The sequence below is a fragment of the Rhinoraja longicauda genome, chromosome 16 (assembly GCF_053455715.1).
Source record: "Rhinoraja longicauda isolate Sanriku21f chromosome 16, sRhiLon1.1, whole genome shotgun sequence".
NCBI classification, from domain to species: Eukaryota; Metazoa; Chordata; class Chondrichthyes; order Rajiformes; family Arhynchobatidae; genus Rhinoraja; species Rhinoraja longicauda.
This window is the reverse complement of record NC_135968.1, coordinates 18,774,611-18,799,521: the sequence shown is the minus strand read 5'-3', so window position 1 is coordinate 18,799,521 and position 24,911 is coordinate 18,774,611. Positions and strand designations below refer to the sequence as shown.

Below are 24,911 nucleotides of genomic sequence, written 5' to 3'. Positions count from 1 at the left end.
AGAAAACTTTCCCGAACCTCATGCAGATATTTCTTTGATCTGCGGTGAGAAGTGAGCGGAGTGGCTCGTTTCCAAGAGTCAAACAGAGATTCCATTTGTGGCAGGTTTTTGAATAGTCCTATATTCAATCAATAAAACAGGTAACGTACCTGTAGTCAGGTAAGGCAGCACCTGTAGTCAGGACCGAACACTGGTCTCCGGCGCTGTTGGGCAGCACCTCCACCACTGCCCCATCTTTATTTGTATTGACTATCTCTCTCTTGACTTCCCTCCTCAGGATTACTGGCTCTCTCTGCTCTACAAGCGCTTGGTGGGAAACAAAGTCCTCATGATCCAAGTGGCAGGCCTCCAGAGGAGACCTCGGCCGGGACGGGTCATCCGGGACAAGCTGAGGATCTACGCCCACTGCACGCAATCCCGCAAGTGAGTTCAATGCTTCAATGATGCCTTTAGTACCATGTGTACCAAGGTACAGTGAGACTCTTGCATTTTTGCAAACAGATCACTGAGATTATTGCCAAACACAAGTACAATTCCCGGTTCAGTACATAGAGTCATAGAGTCATACAGCGTGGAAACAGGCCCTTCGGCCCAACTTGCCCATGCCGACTAACATGCCCCATCTACACTAGTCCCACCTGACTGTGTTTGACCCATATCCTTCTAAACCTATCCTATCCATGTACCTGACTAAATGTTTCTTAAATGTTGCGATAGTTCCTGCCTCAACTACCTCCTCCGGCAGCTCGTTCCATACACCCACCAGCCTTTGTGTAAAAAAAGTTACCCTTCAGCTTTCTATTAAATCTTTCCCCCCCTCACCTTAAAGCTATGTCTTCTGGTTCTCGATTTCCCTACTCTGGGCAAAAGACTCTGTGCATTTACCTATCTGTTCCACTCATGATCTTATACACGATTATAAGATCACTCCTCATCCTCCTGCGCTCCAATGAATAAAGTCCTCGCCTGCTCAGCCTCTCCCGATAGTTCAGGCCCATACATAATGCTTAGAAACAGCTCACTGAGTCCATATGCAAGAGTCGCCAGGTTTTGGCGCCATTATACAGTCCCAGCTGCAGTTGGCCATCAAGGCCTGTTGCAACCGTTGCCTCCATCCGTTTGTTCCACAAACCGTCCTCCTCTCCACACCCCCATCTTCAACCTTCATGCCCTGGGGGGGGGGGGGGGGGGGGGGGGGGGCCTCCCGCAGCCGACCTTGTAGGTGCAGAAGGTAAGACCCTCGGTTCTTCTTATCGTCCCTTGTCCAGCGTCCGCCACCATCCCCGACTCCCTCCATCCTCCTCTCTGGTTCCCGGTCTTCGGAGGCGAGAAGGGGCCGAGTTTGGCGGCTTCCCTCTCCCAGTTCTCCGCTGTAGCGGGCAAGCCAGGCCATCAATGTGAGTCCCCTTTAACCCACCGCTGCTCGTCATTCATATCTGTAGGAAACAGGCCGCCCAACTCAACGTCTTTCAACTTCCGAGAAAGAATATTATCAAAGGCTAGCCAACCGCCAGGACAAAAGGTTGTGGCCTGGGGTTAGATTACACTGGAGACCGTGCTGAGATTCGTGTTGTCTTTGGCTTGCTAACCCCTGCTAACAGAGGACATGGAGCTGCCTTCTTTTTATGTTGGCAGAGAGACAGTGGCCACCATTGTTCTGGTGGAAGACAGTGATAAGAGCCCAAAGACTTTCATCAGGGACTTCGGTCACTGATAAGTGATGAGCATTGAAGAGAATGGCTGTTCTTTCCGATCACTGGCTGGTTTGTCTTTCAGCCACCCGAGATGTGGTCATTTTCCCTTTGGTGTAGTGTATCTGTCTTCGTTCACCCTACCAGGCGGATGGGAAATCTCAGGTCAAGATGTGCACAAGAAATACTCTCGCTTTCCCAAACTGTAACTGAATAGGGATGGCACGGTGGCGCAGCGGTAGAATTGCTGCCTTACAGGGCCAGAGACCCTGGTTCAATCCAGGCTATGGGTGTTGTCTGCACGGAGTTTGCACCTTCTCTCTGTGACTATGTTGGTTAAGGTTCAGACCGCACACACCTTGATAGAGACAGACCCGGGTCCAACGGCATGGAGTCCACCACAGCAATGGCAGGCGGCACGGTGGCGCAGCGGTAGAGTTGCTGCCTTGCAGTGCCAGAGATCCGAGTTCAATCCTGACTATGGGTGCTTTTTGTACGTAGTTTGTGCGTTCTCCCCATGACTGCGTGGATTTTACCCGAGTGCTCCGTTTTCCTCCCGCACTCCAAAGACTTACAGGTTTGTAGGTTAATTGGCTTTGGAAAAATTGTAAATTGTCCCTAGTGTGTAGGATGGTGCTAGTGCACAGGATCGTGCACGGGCATCGCTGGTCGGCGTGGACTCGATGGGCCAAAGGGCCTGTTTCCGTGCTGTATCTCTAAACTAAACTAAACAAGTCGAAACATTCCTATAAGATTGGAGGTCCATATTGTGACGAGACAAGTTTGTAATTGAATAACGACTTATATCTCCAACTAAGCTGGAAAGGGTACAGAGAAGATTTACGAGGATGCTACCAGGACTCGAGGGCCTGGCAACAATAGGGCGAGATTGAACAGCCTAAGACTTTATTCCCTGGAGCGCAGAAGGCTGAGGGGTGATCTTATAGAGGCCAGGCAGGTGGTCAAGTGTAGATGGGACATGTTGGTCGGTGCGGGCAAGTTGGGCCGAAGGGCCTGTTTCTACGCTGTGTGACTGATTCTATATGCTTCCACAACCACCTTCTGCATAAAGACTTGCTCCTCGCATGCCCTTTAAACTTTGCTCCTCTCACCTTAAAACTATGCCCTCTTGTATTTAATTTTTACATCCAAGGAGAAAAGTTTTGACTGCCTCCCCAACTATTCCTTATCAATAGCAGCACCCTCTCACAGAGGACAATTTACATGGAACTGTAGTGACTGTAAGTAAGAAGGCACAAGTGTGATCCATTTCACCCCCAGCTGGAAAGAATGGGTTAAATATTTTTTGATGGTAGGGTTTAAGGCTGGAATATAGACCTGGACTCAAGGAAGGACCCACAGATAATGTTCAAGGGAAGGTGAGGGTGGATGTAGGAGATTATCAGGTGGCTTGTAAAAGGAACAATCATTTCAAATGTTTCTTTGAAGCTAAATCCAGCAGAGCATTGAGATAAAGTGTGGCATGGTCCCAATAAAACTGATTCTTACACTGTCAGCTGAAAGATGGTGTGTATAATGTGTGCAAATTAGCCAAACCGTGGGAGGATGAGTTGCTGAAAGGAGGAATGAATCGCACATAAGCAAAGTGAATTGGAAGCAGGTTGAATGATTATATAAACCTACTCCAAATCTAAAATGAAATAGATAGGCTTGCTTGTCTTGCTTATATGTGGCACATTTAAGCAGAAATGTGTTGACAAGGGAAGGTTTTGAATTAACTGTTAAAGGGTGGAATATTGACCTGGATTTATGGCAGGGCTCATAGATAATGTTCGAGGATAGGGTGGAGTTTGGGGATTATTGGGTGGCTTGTAAAAGAAGCAATCAACCCATACATTTACGGGCTGCACGGTGGCCCAGCAGTAGAGTTGCTACCTTACAGCGCCGGAGATCCAGGTTCGATCCTGACTACGGGTGCTGTCTGTACAGAGTTTGTACGTTCTCCCTGTGACCACCCCGGTTTCCTCCCACACTCCAAAGACATACAGGTTTGTAGGTTAATTGCCATCGGTAAGAATTGTAAATCGTTCCTAGTGTGTAGGGTAGTGCTAGTTAATATACGGGGTGATCACTAGTAAACGAGGTAAACTAAACTAAATTGTCTAAATTCACGGTCCAAATTGGCCTTGTTGGCAGTGGCATGGGTGCTCCGGTTTCCTCCCACACTCCAAAGACATACAGGTTTGTAGGTTAATTGGCTTTGGTAATAATTGTAACTCTGGGGAAAACCTATCGGACTCAGGTAGAACGTACAAACTCCGTACCAACAGCACCGGTAGTCAGTATCAAACCCAAGTCTGTAGCGTGGTAAGGCAGCAACTCTACCGTTGTGTCACTGTACCGCCATAAGTAATATGTTTATTATAGACATTGTGAGCCGAAGGTCCTGTTTCTGTGCACTATGTTCTATTTATGTATGTAGTGACATTTTTTTATGGGGCTTTTTAGATAGTCACATGGACATGCAGGTAATGGAGGGATATGGATTATGTGCAGGTAGGGGATATTAGTTTAGCTTGGCTTAATGCTCGGCAAGGACATTGTGGGCCGAAGGACGCGTTCCTGTGTGATTCTTTTCTTTGTTCCATGTTCCCTCTTGGCAATCTAAATTGAAGTCTTTGCGGCATTTTCTGTTTACATTATCCAGGCTCTCAAAGAGCTACCGTGGCAGTAGTGCCTCGAAGCTGTTAAATTTCACAATTTCAAAGAATTAATTCTCTCTCCAGCTTGAACTGTGATCAGAAACATTGGACCACGGCGATGACAGCAGTGAAGCCCACAATTAAATAAGTCGCGGAGTCTGATTTCAGACCCAATAATGGCCCAGCATGCGAATAGCAGAATAGAGCGAATGAAGGCATAATTTGTACCAAAGTAAAAAAACTACATGAATCCCTCAAACGTTAGAACCCTCGACCGTTCTCCTGATTATTTATAACGAGGTTACGCGCGATAACTGCATCAGGGAAAGTGCGTGGAGAAGAGGGAGAGAGGGAATTTTGCGACTAGGATCTGTTAACAATTCCGCAGATACTCTCTGAAGGTTAATTTTTTAGAAGCTCTCTGAAAGTTTTCTTGCTCTGCCTAAGCCTCAGCGTTGACAGCTTGTTCCTGCTCTCCCGGAGGTTAGCTGCCACTCATGGATCAGCGTAAGGCAGATCCATGGGAAAGCCTACAGCTTATCCACCTGACCCTAGAGCAGCTCTTGTGTCCCTTGGCATTCAGTGTAGGGTCTCTCCCTCTTCTCCCCTCTCCCATCAGGCATGAGGTACAGAAGGGCGGCATGGTGGCGCAGCAGTAGAGTTGCAGTCTTACGGTGTCAGGGGCCCGGGGTCGATCCTTACTACGGGTGCTATCTGTATGGAGTTTGTACGTTCCCCCGTGACCACATGGGTTTTCTCTGGGTGCTCCGGTTTCCTCCTACACTCCAAAGCCGTACAGGTTTGTAGGTTAAATGGTTTCGGTAGAAATTGTAATTTGGCGCTAGTGTGTGTAGGATAATGTTAGTGTGTGGTGATGGCTGGTCTGCCTTAGACTCAGTGGGCTGAAGGGCCTGTTTCCATGCTGTATCTCTGAACTAAACTAAACTAAAGTGTGAAATTGCATACCTCCGGATTCAGGGACAGTTTTAAAAAAAGATTTAGATTTAGAGATACAGCGCAGAAACAGGCCCTTCAGCCCACTGGGTCCGCGCCGCCCAGCGATCCCCGCACACACTAACACTATCCTACACCCACTCGGGACAATTTTTACATTTGCCCAGCCAATTAACCTATAAACCTGTACGTCTTTGGAGTGTGGGAGGAAACCGAAGATCTCGGAGAAAACCCACGCAGGTCACGTGGAGAACGTACAAACTCCATACAGATGGCGCCCGTAGTCAGGATCGAAACTGAGTCTCCGGCGCTGCATTCGCTGTAAGGCAGCAACTCTACCGCTGCGCCACCGTGCCGCCCTAACCTGGAGTTTCTTCCAGCTGTTATCAGTTTAACAGTTTCTTCCCAGCTAGAGAGTGCTCCTGAGCTACCATCAACTAATTGGACTAAATTGGATTTTATCTTGTACTAAATGTTGTACCTTTTATCCTTTATCTGTACATTGTGGGGTGCATGATTGTAATCATGTATAGTCTTTTCTTTGACTGGTTAGCACACAACAAAAGCTTTTCATGTACCTTGGTGCGATTGATAATAACAAACGAATCTAAAAAGTTGGAGGCGTATACCAATAGTCAGAGGCAGCTAGACAAACCCAAATTGAATTCTCCAATTTTAGGTATCTAACCAACAATACCCCGCTCTTTTTTTCCCCGCCTCTCTTTCCTGTGTTCCACCTGGATGTGCACCCATTTCTCCCACTTCTTTTCCCCTTCCCACGGTCCCCTTCTACCTCTATCCCTTCCACCTGGCTTCACATTCCGTGCCTCTTCTCTTCTTATCCCGTAACCTTTTGTCTTCGTTACAGCTCTGGCCTTTGTCTGCCCCTCTGCCGATCAACCTCTTCCCCCCCATCCCCTCACCCGTATCCACCTATCATTTGCCAGGATTTCTCCCACCACCCACCTCTCTTTTCCAGCCTTCTGCCCCATCCTCCCCCACCATAATCAGCTCTGTAAGTTGTAAATAGTCCCTAGTGTGTAGGATAGTGGTCGTGGTGAAAGCTGATCGGCACAGATTTGGCGAGCTGAAGGGCCTGGCTAAGTCTAAGGCCTAAAGTGGAGTAAAGTCTAAAGTCTAAAGTGGAGGAAGCAAAAACTAATCCCACTGTCTCGCTCCTTTTCTTTAGCTACAATTACCTGCGAGGATCTATCACCATATACATCATCAACCTGCACAGATCAAGGAAGAAAATCAAGCTGGCTGGAGCGTTGAGGGACAAGACTGTCCACCAGTACCTCTTCCAACCTCACGGAGGTCAGGGGCTGTTAGCCAAGTAGGTACAAGAGTGTCACCAATGGCAGTACCCGTCAGCTTTGGTAGCTTACAATCCAGCGGGATAAGTTGTCGTAGTAGTTTCGCTGTCATCCTGCTGAGATCATTGTCTGTATCACTCGTTGTCACCTTCCCCAAAGCCAACAATGGAGCATTGTGGGCTCCACCTTTCCTTGATCATTGTTGCTGGCTGTGACCTGTCTTTTTGCATATCTTTCATTAGTTTGTTCTATGTACCTTTTCATATCTCTCGTTTCCCTCTCCCCCGACTCTCAGTCTGAAGAAGGGTAGCGACCGACATCTATTCCTTTTCTTCAGAGATGCTGCTTGACCCGCTGAGTTGCTCCAACTGTTTGTGTCTATCTTTGGTATGAACGTTGAATTCTCTGATTTTAAGTAACTTCTACTTACACTCCCCTCTCCTTCGCCCTTGCCCCCTTCCTCCACATTGCCCCCTTCCTCCACATTGCCCCCTTCCTCCTCGTCGTTTCACCAGTTCTACAGTTTACCACATTGTATCCCTCCTGAGATCACACCTTCCCGAGCCAACAATGGGCCGACCTGGCAGTGTCTCTGGAGAGAAAGGATGGGTGACGATTCGGGTCGGGACTCGTCTTCAGATCCTTGGTCACCCATCCTTTTTCGCCGGAGATGATGCCTGACCTGCTGAGTTATTCCAGCACTTTTGTGTCGATCTTTGATATAAACCAGCATCTGTAATTCTTTGTTTCTACATTTTTCGCCAGCCCTGACTGGCCCTGGTATTTTCTCACCTCCAGCTGTGCACCACCCCCTGCCCCCCCCCCCCCCCTCTCCCCTCCCAACCCCCTACTTGCAGACCGAAGAAGGGTCCCAACCCAAAACAACACCTAACCTTTTCCTCCAGAGATGTTGCCTGACCCGCTGAGTTGCTCCAGCGCGTTGTGTCTATCTTTGGTATAAACCAGCATCTGAAGATCTTTGTTTCTACACGATGGTCCAAATGCGGTGGGACCAGCACCTTATAAAGCCTCAGCATTACATCCCTGATGCAGGGACGTGCGGTGAATGCGGTCACGGGGCCGCGTCTCTCTGCGTCCGTGTCGGAGGGAAGACTCGGCGGCTTTCAGTAAACAGGCAGCTGCACGTTAGGAGACGAAGAGATGCAGCCCCCCCTCCCTCCCCCCCCCCCACCCCCTCGACAAAATATTAAACCCTCGGTGACCCACTGACTCATTGGAACAGGAAGCAGCTGGTCAGGTCGGCCTCTGCCAAGTCGTCCTGGAGGCCAAGCCGCCAACGACAGGCCTCATGGAGGCTGGAGTGCACGTGCGCTAAGATCTAATCTCCGATGGTCATCTGCTTCCCTTGAAAGCAGAGTTGGTGGCCTCTGGTCGCCAGATTGGGTTGTGGGTGGGGGGGGGGGGGGGATGTAGACAGGGAGAGGGTGAGATGGAGGGACTTGGGGCTGGGGATGGCGGTGTGGTTGAGAAACGATTACCTTTAATTACTTCCTCTTGGCCTGGCCCACATGAAAGCTGTTCCTAAGCGTCCCTGCCAGAAGATGTTTGAGCACAAAACAAAACATAAAACAGAAACAGAGTCACACGTGCAGACCGAGTGATGGGTTACAATGAAAGCCCCAGCACCTTCACAGAGGTATAATTGTCGCAGGGAAAGATCCAACAAGTCTTTTATCCTAATTTGAGGAAGAAAATGTAGAAACAAGGAACTGCAGATGCTGGTTTATGGGGAAAAAAAGACACAAAGTGCTGGAATAATACAGCGGGACAGGCAGCATCTCTGGAGAACATGGATAGGTGACCTTTCGGGTCCAGACCCTTCTTCAGACTGATTGTGCGTGGAGGGGAGGGGGGGGGGGGGGGGGAGAGAGGTGGTAGAGAGGTGTAGGACAAAGCAAGACAGGTAATAGCCGAACACAGGCAATAGACAAATAGCGAGGGTTGTTTGATAGGCAAGTGATAGGGTGGTGCAGTTGCCTGATAACAGCTTGGAAGAAACCGTCTCTGAATCTGGAGGTGTGCGTTTTCACACATCTGTACCTCTTGCCTGATGGGAGAGGGGAGAAGAGGAAGTGACCTGCCTATGTTTCACCAGGTGAGACTGGTCCCTGATTATGTTGGTGGCCTTGCCGAGGCAGCATGGTGTAGATGGAATCAATGGAAGGGAGGTTGGTTTGCGTGATGCTCTGGGCTGCGTCCACAACATCTTCAGAGATGAACTAGACTGCAGAGATGCTTCCTGACCCACTGAGTTACTCCAGCATTTTGTAACCTTTTGTGATTAATGCTGTAGAGCAGCACAGTGGCGCAGTGGTAGAGTTGCTGCCTTTCAGCACCAGAGATCTAAGGGTGCTGTCAATACGGAGATGGTACGATCTCCCTGTGACCACGTGGGTTTTCTCCAGGTGCTCCAGTTTCCTACTACACTCCAAAGACGTGCAGGTTTGTCAGTTAATTAGCCGGTAAATGGTCCCTGGTATGTAGGATGGTGCTAGTGTGTGGGGTGATCGCTGGTTGGCGTGGACTCAGTGGGCTGAAGGGCCTGTTTCCACGCTGCACCTCTAACCTAAATGATGGTCCAAAGCATCTCCAAGGTTGGAGACTTGCTTCTCTTTCATGCTCCTGCCTATTTGTCGTGCAGAAGCAAGTCATGTATTGGAATTGGAATCCTTCCTACAGCAAGGAATAAAGTCCTGTGTGTTTCACTGTGACTGTGTGGCCCTCTAGTCTCCTCACAGATAGTTTAATTAAGTTTAATTTATTATTGTCACATGTGGCCAAGGTACAGTGAAAGGGTTTTTACTGCGTGCTATCCAGTCAGAGAAAAGACTACACCGGTCGGTCCACCACCGATTTTCTGGCAGAGCCTTTCTGGATTATCCGTTCTGCCGGACCAACAGTGGTCTCGGTCTCCGAGAGGAGCCCAAGGATACTGGGATGATCCCCGAGGAGCCGAGATACCGGCCCACAACGTCAGCCTCAGAAGCCAGCTATGAGAATGGATCTGGTGGAGTTCCAGAACAGTGGCCCACTGGGGGCAAATTTAAATTTCACCCGCCGATCGATCGCGTCAGACCAGATGAGGTCAAGATCGGCCTCCTCACCCGGGCCTAGGCACCACATTTTCGGGGAAATTCAGATGTGCTCTGGTAATTTTGTACAGATTAAAGGAGGCACAAGCCACCAGTTACCAGCAAATCAACTGATGAAAGGGATCGTTCTGTGATCCCGGGGATGGACTCGGTGGGCTGAAGATACGACCTCCAGCGCCTTAAGGGAACATGGGAACAGCACCAGGCCAGGAGACATGTGAGGAGCGTGTGGGTCACACCGGGGCTCTGGGCTCCGTCCTTGATACCGTACAGGGAAGGACCAATGCGTGCGCAACGGAGGAAATGAAGAGCGCTGTAATTTGGCAGTGTCAAGGAGGAAGCATTGAAGAGAGGAAGAGGGGGGAGAGCTGGATCAAATGCGTTTTGTTACAGTGGCATTCCAGATGTTGATCCAGATGGAGTGAGTTGGATGGGAGTGCGCTGTTGCCTCGGGTAGCGGACTGGAGCGTCGTGGGTCTTTGCACAGTTCACAGCCGGAATCCCAAAAGGCCAAAGCTTGACAGGTTGATTAAAAGTATATTTTCCACGCTCACTAGATAATTCCCCTCCACAAATCTAAATTCCTTTGAAGAAGCCTGTCTATGTTTCACCACGGACCACAGTACAGCCTTTGAATACGAGGTGCACGGTCTCGTATGAGATGTTCGATTTGACCGGTTTCCGCGTCTGAGTTTCCCACCAGACATCAGCCCTTGACGGGCTTGTTGTTTGGTCTCTGGTGAAGGCCCCCTGTTGACCCTCATCAGGAGCATCTCAGCGGGAGGCCAGGACATGGGCACGAGAAACTGCGGATGCTGGGACCTTGCGTAAAGCACAGAGTGCTGGAGTAACTCAGCGGGTCAGGCAGCATCTCTGGAGGACAGGGACAGGCGAGGTGTTGAGGGCGCATCCTTCTTCAGAAGCGTGCAGATTCTTCCTCCATATCTGTGCATCGCTCTCTAAAGCAGACTCTTTGAGAGACCCATAGGAATAGAGAGGCTAGAGCGAGGTTAGGTTAGAGAGAGATGTGCAAAAATAGAGGTTATGTTGGAGAGATGCTCAGGAATAGAGAGTTTACGTTAGAGAAAGATGTGCAGAAATAGAGAGAGATGTGCAGAAAGAGAGAGTTTGGATTAGAGAGAGGCGCACAGGAATAGCCGGTTTACATTAGAGAGAGATGCACAGATTTGGAGAGTTTAGGTTAGGGAGAGTTGCACAGAATTAGAGAGTGGCACAGTGGCAGAGCTGCTGCCTCACAGAGCCAGAGACCCGGGTTCGATCCTGTCAGTACAGAGTCTATATGTTCTCCCTGTGACCATGTGGGATTTCTCCAGCACCCACTGACAGCACCAGGGTCAGGATCGATCCAGGGTCTCTGGCGCTGTAAAGCAGCAACTCTACCACTGTGCCACTGTGCTGCCCTTTATGAATATATAAACATAGCACAAAAAGTAAGGAAATTTGTGTTTGGTAGATTATTTATTTGTTGTAACAATGCTTCTTGGCAATAAATCTTATACCGTTGGAAAGCCTGTTTATTTCCCTTTTAAATGGTGCCACATTTGTAAGGAACATGCATTTGTGGGATGAGCAGCAGAGCTGAGTATATGGGTTGCGCCCATGAAAAATTTGCCAAATCTTCTGTGCCAATGCCAAACAGCTTATTCTGCCATTGACTCTTGTTCGGTGTTGTTTGGTGGATTGGATGATTGAAGTCTGAAGAAACAAGATATATTGGCAATTTAACAATTTATTCATTTAATAAACAGGAGCCACAGTAGCGTGTGGAAGAACCATACACAGCCATAACAGCCTGGCACCTCCTCCTCATGCTGGTCACCAGCCTGGTCACACACTGTTGTGGGATGGCATCCCATTCTTGTCAGCACCTGGGGGTACCAGAAGCTCAAAACAAGAGTCAATAGCAACAGCAGAATAGGCTGTTTGGCATTGGCAGAGAAGATTTGGCAAATTTTTCATGGGCGCAACCCATATACTCAGCTCTGCTGCTCATCCCACAAATGCATGTTCCTTACAAATGTGGCACCATTTAAAAGGGAAATAAACAGGCTTTCCAACGGTATAAGATTTATTGCCAAGAAGCATTGTTACAACAAAGAAATAATCTACCAAACACAAATTTCCTTACTTTTTGTGCTATGTTTATATAGCAAGTCTTCAGAAATAAGCACGATGTCTGTAGATCTGCAACTTGTATTAAAAAAAATAAAACCCGGTTTCAAATGAACAGAGAAAGTTATTTTACCTTGTTTTACCAGACTGACCACCTGATGCGTTTCAAACTGCGGAGTGAAGCAGCCTTAATCAGTGCCAGCAGGGTGCACTGATAATTATTTCACTATTCCTCCGGTTTTAATGTTAAGAGCAAAACAGTATGTCCTGTGATCCGAAGGGGAAGAATGTATCTGGAAATGTATTTAAAATAAAGGCAGAAAATGTCGGAAATGCTCAGTAGGTCAGGCAGCATCTGGTGAGAGAGAAACTGAGCTACTGGGCAGCTGGGAGACCTGCTGAGACCCGGGTTCGATCCTGACCACGGGTGCTGTCTGTGTGGAGTTTGTACGTTCTCCCTGTGACCATGTGGGTTTCCTCCGGGTGCTCTGGTTTCCTCCCACATCCCAAAGATGTGCCGGGTTGTAGATTACTTGGCTCTTAAATGATAGCGGAGGAAACTTTCTCTATATTTTTAAGGCAGACGTATATAGAATTTTGGTAAGCAAGGAGGGTGAAAGATTATTGCGGGATATTAGTTATAATCAGATCAGCCATGATCTTATTAAATGGTGTGGGAGACTCAAGTGACCAAGTGGTCTTATCCTGTTCCTAACTCGCATCTTACTTGCGTCTTATCGAGTCCACATCACAAGATTAGAAATTGTTCTTCAGCCAGGGCTGAACACACTTCTCGGCATCTGCAAACAATGGCGTCTTGCGCTTCTTGGGCGTGGTGATGGAAAGATTAGTGGAAACAGGGCCGCAACGTGAACGCTCTTTCCTCGACCCCATCTTACTTGCTAATCCATCACAATCTAATATACATTGAAACCTATGGAATATTATATGAGGCTCTATAAGTCACTGGTCGGACCTCATTTGGAGTATTGAGAGCAGTTTGGACCCCCATATCTGAGAAAGGATGTGCTGGCATGGGAGAGGGTCCAGAGGAGGTTTACGAGAATGATCCCAGGAATGATTGGGTTAACATATGATGAGCGTTTGTTAGCACTGGGCCTGTACTCGCTGGAGTTTAGGATAAACGGGGACCTCATTGAAGTTTACCGAACAGTGAAAGGCCTGGACGGAATGGATGTGGAGAGGATGTTTCCACTAGTGGAAGAGTGTAACAAGAGAATAAAAGGATGTTCCTTGGAAAAGAAGATGAGAAGGAAATTCTTTAGTCAGAGGCTGGTGAATCTGTGGAATTGATGACGATGGCTGTGGAGGTCGTCAATGGATATTTTTAAGGCGTAGATTCTTGCTTAGTACGGGTGTCAGGGGTTATGGGGAAAAGGCAGGAGAATGGGGTTGAGAGGGAAAGATGGATCAGCTATGATTGAATGGCAGAGTCGACTTAATGGGCCAAATGGCCTAATTCTGTTCCTGTAACTTATGAATTTACATGGCGTCTCCAACCACATGACCCAAAATTGAGGAGATTCAAGATGAGAAGATTCGGTATGTCGACAAATACTCTCTTGAATTTCTACAGGTAGGCAGTATAGACTGATTGCACAATGGCCTGGTTCAGCAACTTGAATGCCCAGGAATGAAGGAGATTATAAAAAGTGGTGGACACTGCCCAGTCCACCATAGGAACTGACCTCCCCACCATCGAAGGGATCTCTAGGAGTTGCTGCCTCAAAAAGGCAGCCAGCATTATCAGAGATGTATACCACCCTGGCCATGTTCTCATTTCACTCCTGCCATCAGGAAGAAGGTACAAGTGTCTGAAAATTGTGAACAGCTTCTTCCCAGCAAGCTCTTGAAGACTACACACATTAACTATGAACTATCTTGGTTGTACTAGGGACTTCAGGCTTTTGCTTTTGCACCCATCATTTTTTAATCTACTGAATTTTTTTTGTGTTTGTTATGCTATCTATAGGTACTCTGTGTACAGTCCTGTCATGCTGCAAGTATGGATTTCACTTGTTCCGTGTTCTTTAGACTTGAGAGATACAGTGCGGAAACAAGACCTTCGACCCACCGACCAGCGATCACCCCATACACTAGCACAATCCTACACACACTAGGGACAATTTTTCAGAAGCCAATTAACCTACAAACCTGTACGCCTTTGGTGTGCGGGAGGAAACCAGAGCACCCAGAGAAGGCCCATGCAGCCACAGGGACTTTCCTTACCTCTAATTCCCTCCCCTCTATTTTCAGTCTGAAGAAGGATACCGACCCAAAAGGTCACCCATCCTTTTTCTCCAGAACTGCTGCCTGACCCGCTGAGTTACGGCAGCACTTTGTGTCTATCTTCGGTCTAAACCAGCATCTGCGTGTCCTTCCTACACACTCTTCTACGCGCAATGGGGGTGGACACGGGCAATTCCCATGGGAACGCCGGATGGATTCGGCCTCAGGAACATGACACCAAGTGAGGTTCATAGCAATCTACCGCCATCTCATGGCAGGTTTCATCTTCGTTTGGTTTAGTTTATTGTCACGTGTACTGAGGTACAGTCAAAAAGCTTTTTTGTTGCGCGATATCCAGTCAGCAAAAAGACTATACATAATGGCAGGTGAATGGAGCGAGCTGCCGGAGGAGGTAGGAGAGGAAGGTACCATCGCAATGTCTAAGAAACATTTGGACAGATACATGGATAGGACAGGGTTAGAGTTATATGGGTCAAACGCGGGCAGGTGGGGCGTATAGTTGGGACATATTTGTAGATGTGGGCAAGTTGGGCCAAAAGGGCCTGTTTCCACGCTGTAAGACTCTATGACTTTATGAGTCTATGATTCCCATCAAGCCACGCACATCCCTAGGGATCCTAGGGATCCCTTCGATGGTGGGGAGGTCAGTACCTGTGGTGGACCGGGCAGTGTCCACCACTTTTTATAATCTCCTTCATTCCTGGGCATTCAAGTTACTGAACCAGGCCATTGTGCAACCAGTCTATACTGCCTACGTGTAGATACAGGATAAAGGGAATAACATTTAGTACAAGATAAAGTCCATTAAAAACCGATTAAAGATAGTCCAAGGGTCTCCAATCAGGTAGATTCATCTAAACCTGTCCCATACATGTTCCTGTCTAAATGTTTCTTAAATGTCATGATAGTACTTGCCTCAACACCCTCCTCTGGCAGCATGTTCCATATACCCCACCAGCCTCTTGTGTAAACGTTGCTCCTCAGATTCCTATTAAAACTTTCCCCCCTCATTTTAAATGAAGGGAGGTGTAGGGCCATGGGGTTGCTCTGAGCTAGCTTATATTTGATGGGCCATGGGCATGGAAACAGACCTTTCAGCTCACTGAGTGCACACCGACCATCGATTCACACTAGCTCCATGTTGTCCCACTTTCATACTCACCCTACACACCTGAGGCAATTTTACAGAGGCCAATTAATCTACAAACCCGCACGTTTAGTTTAGTTTAGAGATACAACGTAGAAACAGGCCCTTTGGCCCACTGAGTCCACGCCGACCAGCGATCACTCCTATGACTTATGAACTGGCATCCCAGAGAAATGATTGACTCGGAAGACTCAAAGCCAATCCACAGAAGACATCAGAAGACACAGGAGCCATCCCCGCTCTGCTGGTTGGTGAACGGTGGAATCACTTGTCTCAGCTTCCTGCCTGGACCCGCTCATAGTCACTTTGAAAAATTCATCTCACGATAAAATGTCCATCAGTGCAAATGTTTGCCATCAGCAGCTGATGCAAACCTCATTCCAAATGTGGATATTTAGGGTTGATTCAAAACAACTCACAACATTGTTATTCATGGAGCATAACAAAGAATAATGTTATCTTCTCAGCAGCTGTTTTCAATTACTTTTCAGTAATGTACTGGCACTGGGTATCAGTCATCCGATTTTCAGCTCAGTGGCACTTTCCCAGAGAGCGGAGAGGATGAACTCTGTTCTGGGGACGCAAGAGATCACAGATGCTGGAATCATGAGCAAAGCACAAAGTGCTGGAGAAACTCAGTGGATCATAAAGTTATCGAGTCACGCAGCGTGGAAACCGGCCTTTTGGCCCAACTTGCCCACGCCGACCAGAGTACCCCATCTACACTCATCCCATCTGCCCGTGCTTGGCCCGTATCCCTCTCAACCTATCCTATCTATGAACCAGTCCAAATGTTTCTTAAACGTTGTGATAGTACCTGCCTCAACCACTTCCTCCAGCAGCTCATTCCATACACCCACTGCCCTTTGTGTAAAAATGTTGCACCTCAGGTTCCTATTAAATCTTTCCCCCCTCACCTTAAACCTTTGTCCTCTGGTTCTTGATTCCCTTACTCTGGGTAAAGACTCTGTGCATTTACTGTATTTAATCCTCTCATGATCTTATGTACCTAACGGTGTTAGACAGCATCTGTGGAGGGAAATGGACAGACAATGTTTCAGGTCGGGACACTTCAGACTGAAGAAAGGGTCTGAAGAATGGTCCCAACCTGATATGTCACCTAACCATGTTCTCCAAGGATGCTGTCTGACCCACTGAGTTACTCCAGCATTTTATGCCTTTCCTTAGTAAATCAGTATCTGCAGTTCCTTGTTTCGACAGTCTGAAGAAAGGTCTCGACCTGAAATGTTGCCTGTACATTTCCCTCCACAGATGCTGCCTGACCCACTGAGTTCCTCCAGCACTTTTGTGTTTTGCTCAGTTCTCTAGTCGAGACACTTTGCGAAAGCCTTCATAAACTGTGTGTGGTGCCCCTGAGGTGTTATGGCTGCCTTTCCCCCTGTATAATTATCTATCTACCTTTTTGCTCCTATTTATTTTCTCTCCTGCAACTAGCTTTCAGTGTTTTGTCTCCATTCTCTCACACTGTGGCCCTACGGCGCTTTGTAAGATGCATTATTTATTTTGGCACTGAGCCTGCTGCTGCTCAGTGTCCCTCTCAACAGGCGAGGGCAAGTATCAGCGACAAGGTCAAGGGAGAAGCAGAGGAAATAATTGTGGGAGCTATGCCCAAACTCCATCGATTAGTCTGTGATAGTCATAGAGTCCATACAGCATCATACTGTCAAAGAGTCATAGAGTCATAGGTACCAACTTGCCCAAGGCCGACCAACATGCCCCATCTATGCAAGTCCCACCTGCCCTGTATCCCTCTAAACCATTCCTATTCATGTACCTGGAATAATGAAGGGAAGGAGATAATAATAATAATAATAATAATGCATTACATTTATATAGCGCTTTTCAAACACTCAAAGACGCTTTACAGGGATTGCTAGAACATAGAGAAGAAAATAAATAGATAAATAAGTAAACGAACAGAAAAAGGAGACAGAAGGTGAGGTGACGGTCAGTGGTTGAAGGCAGTGCTGAACAGGTGAGACTTCAGTGATGTTTTGAATGTGGTGAGTGAGGAGGAGTCTCTGACGGTTTGGGGTAGTGAGTTCCAGAGGGTGGGAGCAGCGATGGAGAAAGCCCTGTCCCCCCAGGATCTGAGTTTGGTCCGGATGGGGGGGGGGGACAGGAGGTTGGCAGCGGCAGAGCGGAGGGTGCAGGTGGGAGTGTGCCTGTGGAGGAGGTCAGTCAGGTAGGATGGGGCCAGGTTATGGAGGGCTTTGTAGGTCATGAGGAGGATTTTGTACTGGATTCTCTGGGGGATGGGGTGAATGCACGGGTATTACACCCAGAGTAGGCGAATGAAGAACCAGACGACAAGAGGTTTCATGTGTGAGGGGAAAGATTTAATAGGAACCTGGGGGGGGGGGGAATTTTCATTCAGAAGGTGGTGGGTACACAGAACGTGTTGTCAGAGGATGTAGTTGAGGCAGGTATAATAACAACATTTGAAAGTCACTTGGGCTGGTAGATAGATAGGAAAGGTTTCGAGGGATATGGGCCAAATGCAGGCAGATTGAATGAGATTAGTTGGGGCATCTTGGTCTGTATGCACAAGTTGGGCCAGAGGGCCTGTTTCTGTATTGTATGATTCTACCGAAATGTCATTGTTCCGATTTGGTACATATTTCATTAAAACACTCTTGACTCATGAATGTTATTTTATTATCCAAAGACTGTTTCCGAGACAGTGTGTGCGTTGAACAGCCGATGTGCCCATTGACCGTGGTCTTGTTTTACTCCCAGGTCAGTCCAGTTGAACGGTCGTCCCTTGGTGATGGAAGACGACGAAACCTTTCCTGAACTGAAACCAAGAACTCTTCGAGCGGGGAGAATGGTGGTGATCCCACCTCTCTCCATCGGCTTCTACGTGGTGAAGAACGCAAACGCGCCCTCCTGCAAGTTTCGGTAGCCGAGAGGCACAGCGTCCGAGAAGCTGCCTCCGTCTCCTCCAGCGATGTTAAAAACAAGAACAGAGACTGTTTCCATCCCTTCCCTCAACATCATCTGAAGCCAGGATCTGGGAAGGCTCCTCCAGGTGGACATCACTGTCTTCCCCCTCTCTTGTCCCTGCTGTTCAGAGTTGCTCCCTCTGGTTGAGATCAGCTCTCACCTGAAAGACAGTGGGATTGTGACGCTGATCTGTCCTTCCAACATAGGACCAAGGGGAACATCCCAGATTCATGGATTCCAGCTGCAGGATATGAGTTACCCAATCAGATTAAGTTCTAGGGGGGAAAAAAGCACTTAAATCAAGGTCTGTGATAACTTCCATGATCCCACATCGATAAGCTCTCAAGGTCCAAGCAACTTAAAGGACAGTCTTACTGATGTGGAAACAGGCATTCAAATGGAGTGGCACTGTGGTGCAGTTGGTAGAGACCCAGAGACATGTGCCAGAGACCCAGGTTCGATCCTGACCTGCTGTCTGTGTGTGGAGTTTGCACATTCTCCCTATGGCCGCTTGGGATTCCTCTGGATGCTCCGGTTTCCTCCCACATCCCAAAGAAGTGCAGATTCAGAGGTTAATTGGCCCCTCTGTAAATTGCCTTTGGAGGGTTGAACGTGGATGCAAATGTGGGATAACGAAGAATAACATAGAACTGGTGTGGATGGGTGATCAATGGTTGGCATGGACTCGGTGAGCAGAAGGGCTTGTTTCCAAGCTGTGTGTCAATCAATTCAATCAAATCTTACTGGAGCACTCCAGAGTTTAACATCGTCATTAAGTAAGACTGGTATTTTTTAGGAAATTCTGTTATCAGTAATGACAACTATGTCTTCAAAACCCAACTGGTTCCTTGATATTAGAGTTTATATTATAAAGTCATACAGCACGGAAACAGGCCCTTCAGCCCATCTTGCCACACTGGCCATCGTGTCCCATCTACACTAGTCCCACCTGCCTGCGTTTGCCCCATAACTCTCTAAACCTGTCCTATCCATGTACCTGTCTAGTGTTTTTTAAACGTTTCGATAGTACCTGCCTCAACTACCTCCTTCAGCAGCTCGTTCCAAACACCCACCACCATTTGTGTGAAAACGTTACCCCTCAGGTTCCTATTAAATCTATCCCCTGCCCCTCCCCCTCCCTCAAACCTATGTTTTCTGGTTCTTGAATCCCCTACTCTGGGCAAGAGTCTCTGTGCATCTACCCGATCTATTCCTCTCATGATTTTGGACACCTCTAGAAGATCACCTCTCATCATTCCTGCGTTCCAAGGAATAGAGTCCTAGCATGCTCAACCTCTCACGATTGCTCAGGCTGTCGAATCCAGGCAACACCCTCGTAAAAATTCGTAAAACATCCTTGATATTTTTCAGTGACGGAGATTATCCCAGCCATGTGCTCCGGTCCACATGTGACTCCAGATTCAAACGAAGTTGTTGCGTTGATTGCCACCTGCAGGTACAGTGGGGGCACAGGTGAATGAAAATCTTGCTTGCAGCACCGTCACACGCAGATAAACACGTCACTAGGTTCTACTGCAGATGCCAGTTTAGAAAAAAAGACACAAAGTGTAGGAGTAACTCAGTGGGTCAGGCGGCATTTCTGGAGAAAAATGGATAGGTGATGTTTCGGATCTGGACACTTCTACATAACTGCTGGTGCACTTGGGAACAGGGATGAGATCTATGATTTTTTCTTACCCCAGCCCATTCTTCACCCCTCAGTTTCTATTCATAGAACATTTTGTGCCGAACATAATGCCCAGTGTTGTAATCTGCCTGTACATGATCCATATCCCTCTATTCCCTGCATCTCCCTATGTCCATCTAAAAGCCTCTTAAATGCCCCTGGCAGTGCGTTCCAGGCCCCCACCACCCTTTGTGTAAAACACATGCACCGCCCATCTCCATAAAACCTTCCCCCTCTCACCTTATAGCTATGCCCTCTAGTGTTGGACATTTCTACCCTGGGTAAAAGATTCTGACTGTCTACCCTATCGTTGCCTCTCATAATTTTATATTCTTCTATCAAGTCTCCCCTCAACCTCCGACATTTTCAGAGAAATAATTACCTTTGACTTCAAGGAATTTTTTAAAGGAATTCTTGTAGTTTAACTTAAAGACAGCACTGTGGCACAGCAGTAGAGTTGCCTCCGTACTCCAGAGACCCGGGTTCCATCCTGACTACAGGTGCGGAGTTTGTACGTTCTCCCTGTGACTGCGTAGGTTTCCTCCCACATTGCAAAGATGAGCATGTTTGCAGATTAATTGACCTCTGTAAATTGTCCCTGGTGTGTTAACCCAGGCAGCATTCTGGTAAACCTCCTCTGCAACTTCTCCAACGGCCTCCACATCCTTCCTGTAATGGGGCGCCCAGAACTGTGCGCAGTACTCCAGATGCAGCCTGATCAAAGTCGTACAGTTCCGAGGTTCTGTTCCAGGAATGTCATTTCCCAGATTCCAGCTGATCCCAGCCATCGTCTATAAATCTCACCTTGATCTCTATCAATCCCGTTGCATTTTAACATTGCTTTCATACAGCTAATAACATGAAATAACGTTTTTGTTAAATGTCCTACTATATAATTAGCAGTACCAGAATCAGAAAATATTAACACACTTAATATATTTGATGTCTTGCATATAAAAGTATTAACTAAGATGTTCATATCTCTTTGTAAGATGAAGTCTCTCAAGATTATAACACGTATACTCACCGTATCCCAAGCTTATTTTTAGCAGTATGCCATATAGCATGTTTGCCAGTTATGTATGACTTGTCTGGCAACTTTATTTTGCCTTAAGGGCACTGAAGTTCTATTAAATTATGCAAATCATTTTTTTAATAAAGTCTAAACTTTAATGCTTTTGAGTGCTGCAATATCCTTGCATTTGTCGGTACAGCTTTGTTACAACTTACACAGTAAACGTGCTTTATTCAATGATTCAATGATACTTAAAGCAGTTGGATAGAGTCAGAGACTCATACAACATGGAAACAGGCCCTTCAGCCCACTGTATCCATGCCAGCCATCTATACTAATCCCATTTACCAACACTTAGAGTCATGGAATCACACAACAGGGATACAGGCCCTCCAGCCCAACCCAACCATTTATCTGTGTGTCACAATTATGCATTATCACATGGTTGTTGTGAATGTATGTTGTCAGTGGGCATGGTCAGTGCATGTTTGAAAGTATGAGTTTTGTCAATGTGTGTGTGAGAGTATGTATGTTGTAAGTGCGTGTCGGTGCCAATGTCTGTGTGTGTGTGCTGTGTGTGAGAGCGTGAGACAGTGTACGAGAGAACGTGTGAGTGTGTGTGAGAGAGTATGTGTGAGAGTGCATGAGAGTGTGAGAGTATGTGAGAAACTATGAGTGTGTGTGAGAGTGGATGAGAGTGTGAGAAAGTGTATGTAAGTGTGTGTGAGAGTGGATGAGAGTGTGTGAGAAAGTGTGTGTGAGTGTGTGTGAGAGTGTGTGTGTGTGAGTGTGTGTGTGAGAAAGTGTATGTGAGTGTGTGTGAGAGTTTATGTGTGAGAGTGTGTGTGTGAGAAAGTGTATGTGAGTGTGTGAGTGTGTGTGTGAGAGAGTGTGTGAGTGTGTGTGTGATGTCAGTGTGTACATGTGGATGTGAGTTATTGTGTCGGGGTATTTTCGAGCTTTCTGTTTGGACTCAGGCGGTGAGCACGTAACCAGTGTGGATGGAACATCCGTCAGTGTCCAAGGCAACACTTGCTAAGGAGGCGGGAGTCTCGGTGGGACGGGGCGAGCAGTAACTCCCCCTGGGCCGGACGCAGATGTTGCTGGCATCTCCTCCTTGCCCTGTCGGAGAGCTGAGAACCATTGTCTTGTCAAAGCAATAACGCGGGGGTTTCCTGATGCAAGCCATGGGCGAGCAGTTGGATTGGGAAACTATGCTGGAGCGATCCCTGCATCCCCACTTAGAGGCAAACACCTGCATGGTGTTTGCAACGTGCAACGGAGGCGGCAGTGAAGGGAGGGGGGCCAGTGCTCCACACACCACTGCCTGATCCCAGAACGACCCAAAGCTCTGTAGTAGAGGGAGTGTAACGCTGAAGGAATGCAAGAATCATTACGGCCAATTTGTACGCAGCAAGCTCCCACAAACAACAAGATTACAATGAGGGCCGGATAACCTTCCTTAATGATTTGGGCTGCGAGATTAATATTGTCCAGGAACCTGCCTGCTATTTATCAAAGTACAGCCATGGGATCTTACATTAGTTTAGTTTAGTTTAGTTTAGCGATAAACGCTCACCGAGGCTCACCGAGTCCACACCAACCAGCGATCACTGTACAATAGTTCTGTACTAGACACTAAAGACAATCTACAGAAACCAATTAACCTACAAACCCACACGTCTTCGATGTGTGGGAGGAAACAGGAGCATCTGGAGAAAACCCACGCGGTCACAGGGAGAACATGCAAACTCCGTACAGACAGCACCCACAGGCAGAATTGAACCCGGGTGTCTGGCGCTGTGAGGCAGCAGCTCTACCGTGCTGTCCCTGCCTCTTCTGCTGCAGTTAGTCATCCCAAATACTTTGCTCCCTTTTTTGTTAATTTGTTCCATACCACCACTAATCAGTGAAACTAAAATAAAATGTCTTCTCATCTTCCTCCCCTTGCCTCGGGGCTGGTTTCAGTTCCAACCTGCGGCCATAACCTGGGTTAATTAATCAGCGCAAATCTCCATCTCCCCCAGACACTGCACCTGGCCCCTTGACTCCCCTCCACGTCCCGTCTTCCCAGTGAAAATCAATTCAGCTCTGGGGGTCAATTAACAGAGGAATAAACTGTTGTGTCTTTGGGGTGGTGGGCTTTGAGTGGAGAGGGGTCCGGTTACCAATTCCTCCCCTGCTGAACTCCTGGGACAAACATCACCTCACCCTGCGGCATCCGGCTTGTCTCCTGCCGTGGGGCACGCCCGCTGATTGCTTCGGTGTCGAGTTTAGTTTAGTTCGGTTTAGAGATGCAGTGCGGAAACAGGCCCTTCAGCCCACCGAATCCGTGCTGACCAGTGATCACCCCTTACACTAACACTACCCTACACACTAGGGGCAATTTACAGAAGGTGATTAACCTACAAACCTGCACGTCTTAGATTTGTTTTTTAGAGATACAGCGCAGAAACAGGCCCTTCGGCCCAACGAGTCCGCGCCGCCCAGCGATCCCCGCACATTAACACTATCCTATACCCACTAGGGACAATTTTTTACATTTGCCCAGCCAATTAACCTCCAAACCTGTACGTCTTTGGAGTGTGGGAGGAACCCGAAGATCTCGGAGAAAACCCACGCAGGTCACGGGGAGAACGTACAAACTCCGTACAGACGGCACCCATAGTCAGGATCGAACCTGAGTCTCCGGCACTGCATTCGCTGTAAGGCAGCAACTCTACCGCTGCACCACCGTGCCGCCATGTGGCATGTGGAATGTGGGTGGAAACCAGAGCTCCTGGAGAAACCCACATGGTCACATGGTGAACGTACAAACTCCGTGTAGACAGCACCCACGGTCAGGATCAAACCCGGGTCTCTGGCGCTGTGAGGCAGCAAACCCTACCCCTGCGTCACTGTGCCACCTCTTGTCTCTTGAAGTGATGATAATCAATAGTGTCAGGTCTATCAAAATAAGAGGGGCCACTTGATGCCTCTTTGAGCATTACCCCATATCGGGTGACACAAGCAGTCAAACTGCGGCTTGTGGTCATGTTTCATCAGATCAGACATCTGAAGGAGGGTTGCTGAGGAAAAAGGATCAACGCAGTGAAAACAAACAGGGGTAGGGTTCAGCTGAGCGTTGATGAGAGTTTCCCGGCCTCTCCAGGCAGCGAGCAGAGCTGATGAATAAAGCCACACGCAAATGTCCCAAGACTTAGTCAGAGGGAGTCTAACCGATTGTGACACAGTTTGTGGAAAGTGCAAAGCTTTTACAAATTCTGGAAGATTAATATACAGGCATTGCGTATATATACAGGCAATATACAACCCCTCACCAATGTCAGGGGTTCATGGGTATCGGGGGTTACGGGGAGAAGGCAGGAGAATGGGGTTGAGAGGGAAAGATAGATCAGCCATGACTGAATGACGGAGTAGACGATGCGCCGAATGGCCTAATACTGCCCCTGGAACATGAATTTATGAATGCAAAAACCTTTGGCCTTACTCTTAAACTGAACCAGGTACATAAAATTGTCTGGAGGTAGACACAAAGTGCTGGAGTAACTCAGCGGGTCAGGCAGCATCTCTGGAGAGAAGCGATGAAGAAGGGTCCCGACCCGAAACGTCACCCATCTTTGTTCTCCAGAGATGCTGCCTGACCCGCTGAGTTACTCCAGCACTTTGTGTCTATCTTCTGTATATACCGGCATCTGCAGTTCCTCTCTACACATGAAATTGTCCCCTCTCCTTAACTTTGGGGTGCAGAAGAGGTTTAGCAGAATGCTGCCTTGATGAGAGGATAGTATCTGGAAGAAGGGGTTGGTCAAACTTGGATTGTTTTCTTTACAGTGTCGGAGGTGCTCTGGTTTCCTCCCACACTCCAAAGACATACAGGTTTGTAGGGCAATTGGCTGTGGTAAATTTGTAAATTGTCCCTAGTGCGTGGGTTAGTGTTAATGTGCGGGGATC

The 24,911-nt window shown here is 47.8% G+C and overlaps 1 protein-coding gene across 1 annotated transcript in view; it reads left to right on the top strand.

The window, feature by feature from the left end:
- Positions 1 to 21,051, top strand: part of hpse2 (heparanase 2) — a 144,234-nt gene extending 123,183 nt beyond the window's left edge. The window contains exons 10-12 of the mRNA XM_078413359.1: positions 278 to 423; positions 6,498 to 6,644; positions 18,049 to 21,051. Coding sequence (XP_078269485.1) covers positions 278 to 423; positions 6,498 to 6,644; positions 18,049 to 18,214 — 459 coding nt within the window. The 3' untranslated portion in view covers positions 18,215 to 21,051. The remainder of the gene's footprint in view (positions 1 to 277; positions 424 to 6,497; positions 6,645 to 18,048) is intronic.
- The last annotated feature ends 3,860 nt before the right edge of the window (positions 21,052 to 24,911 follow it).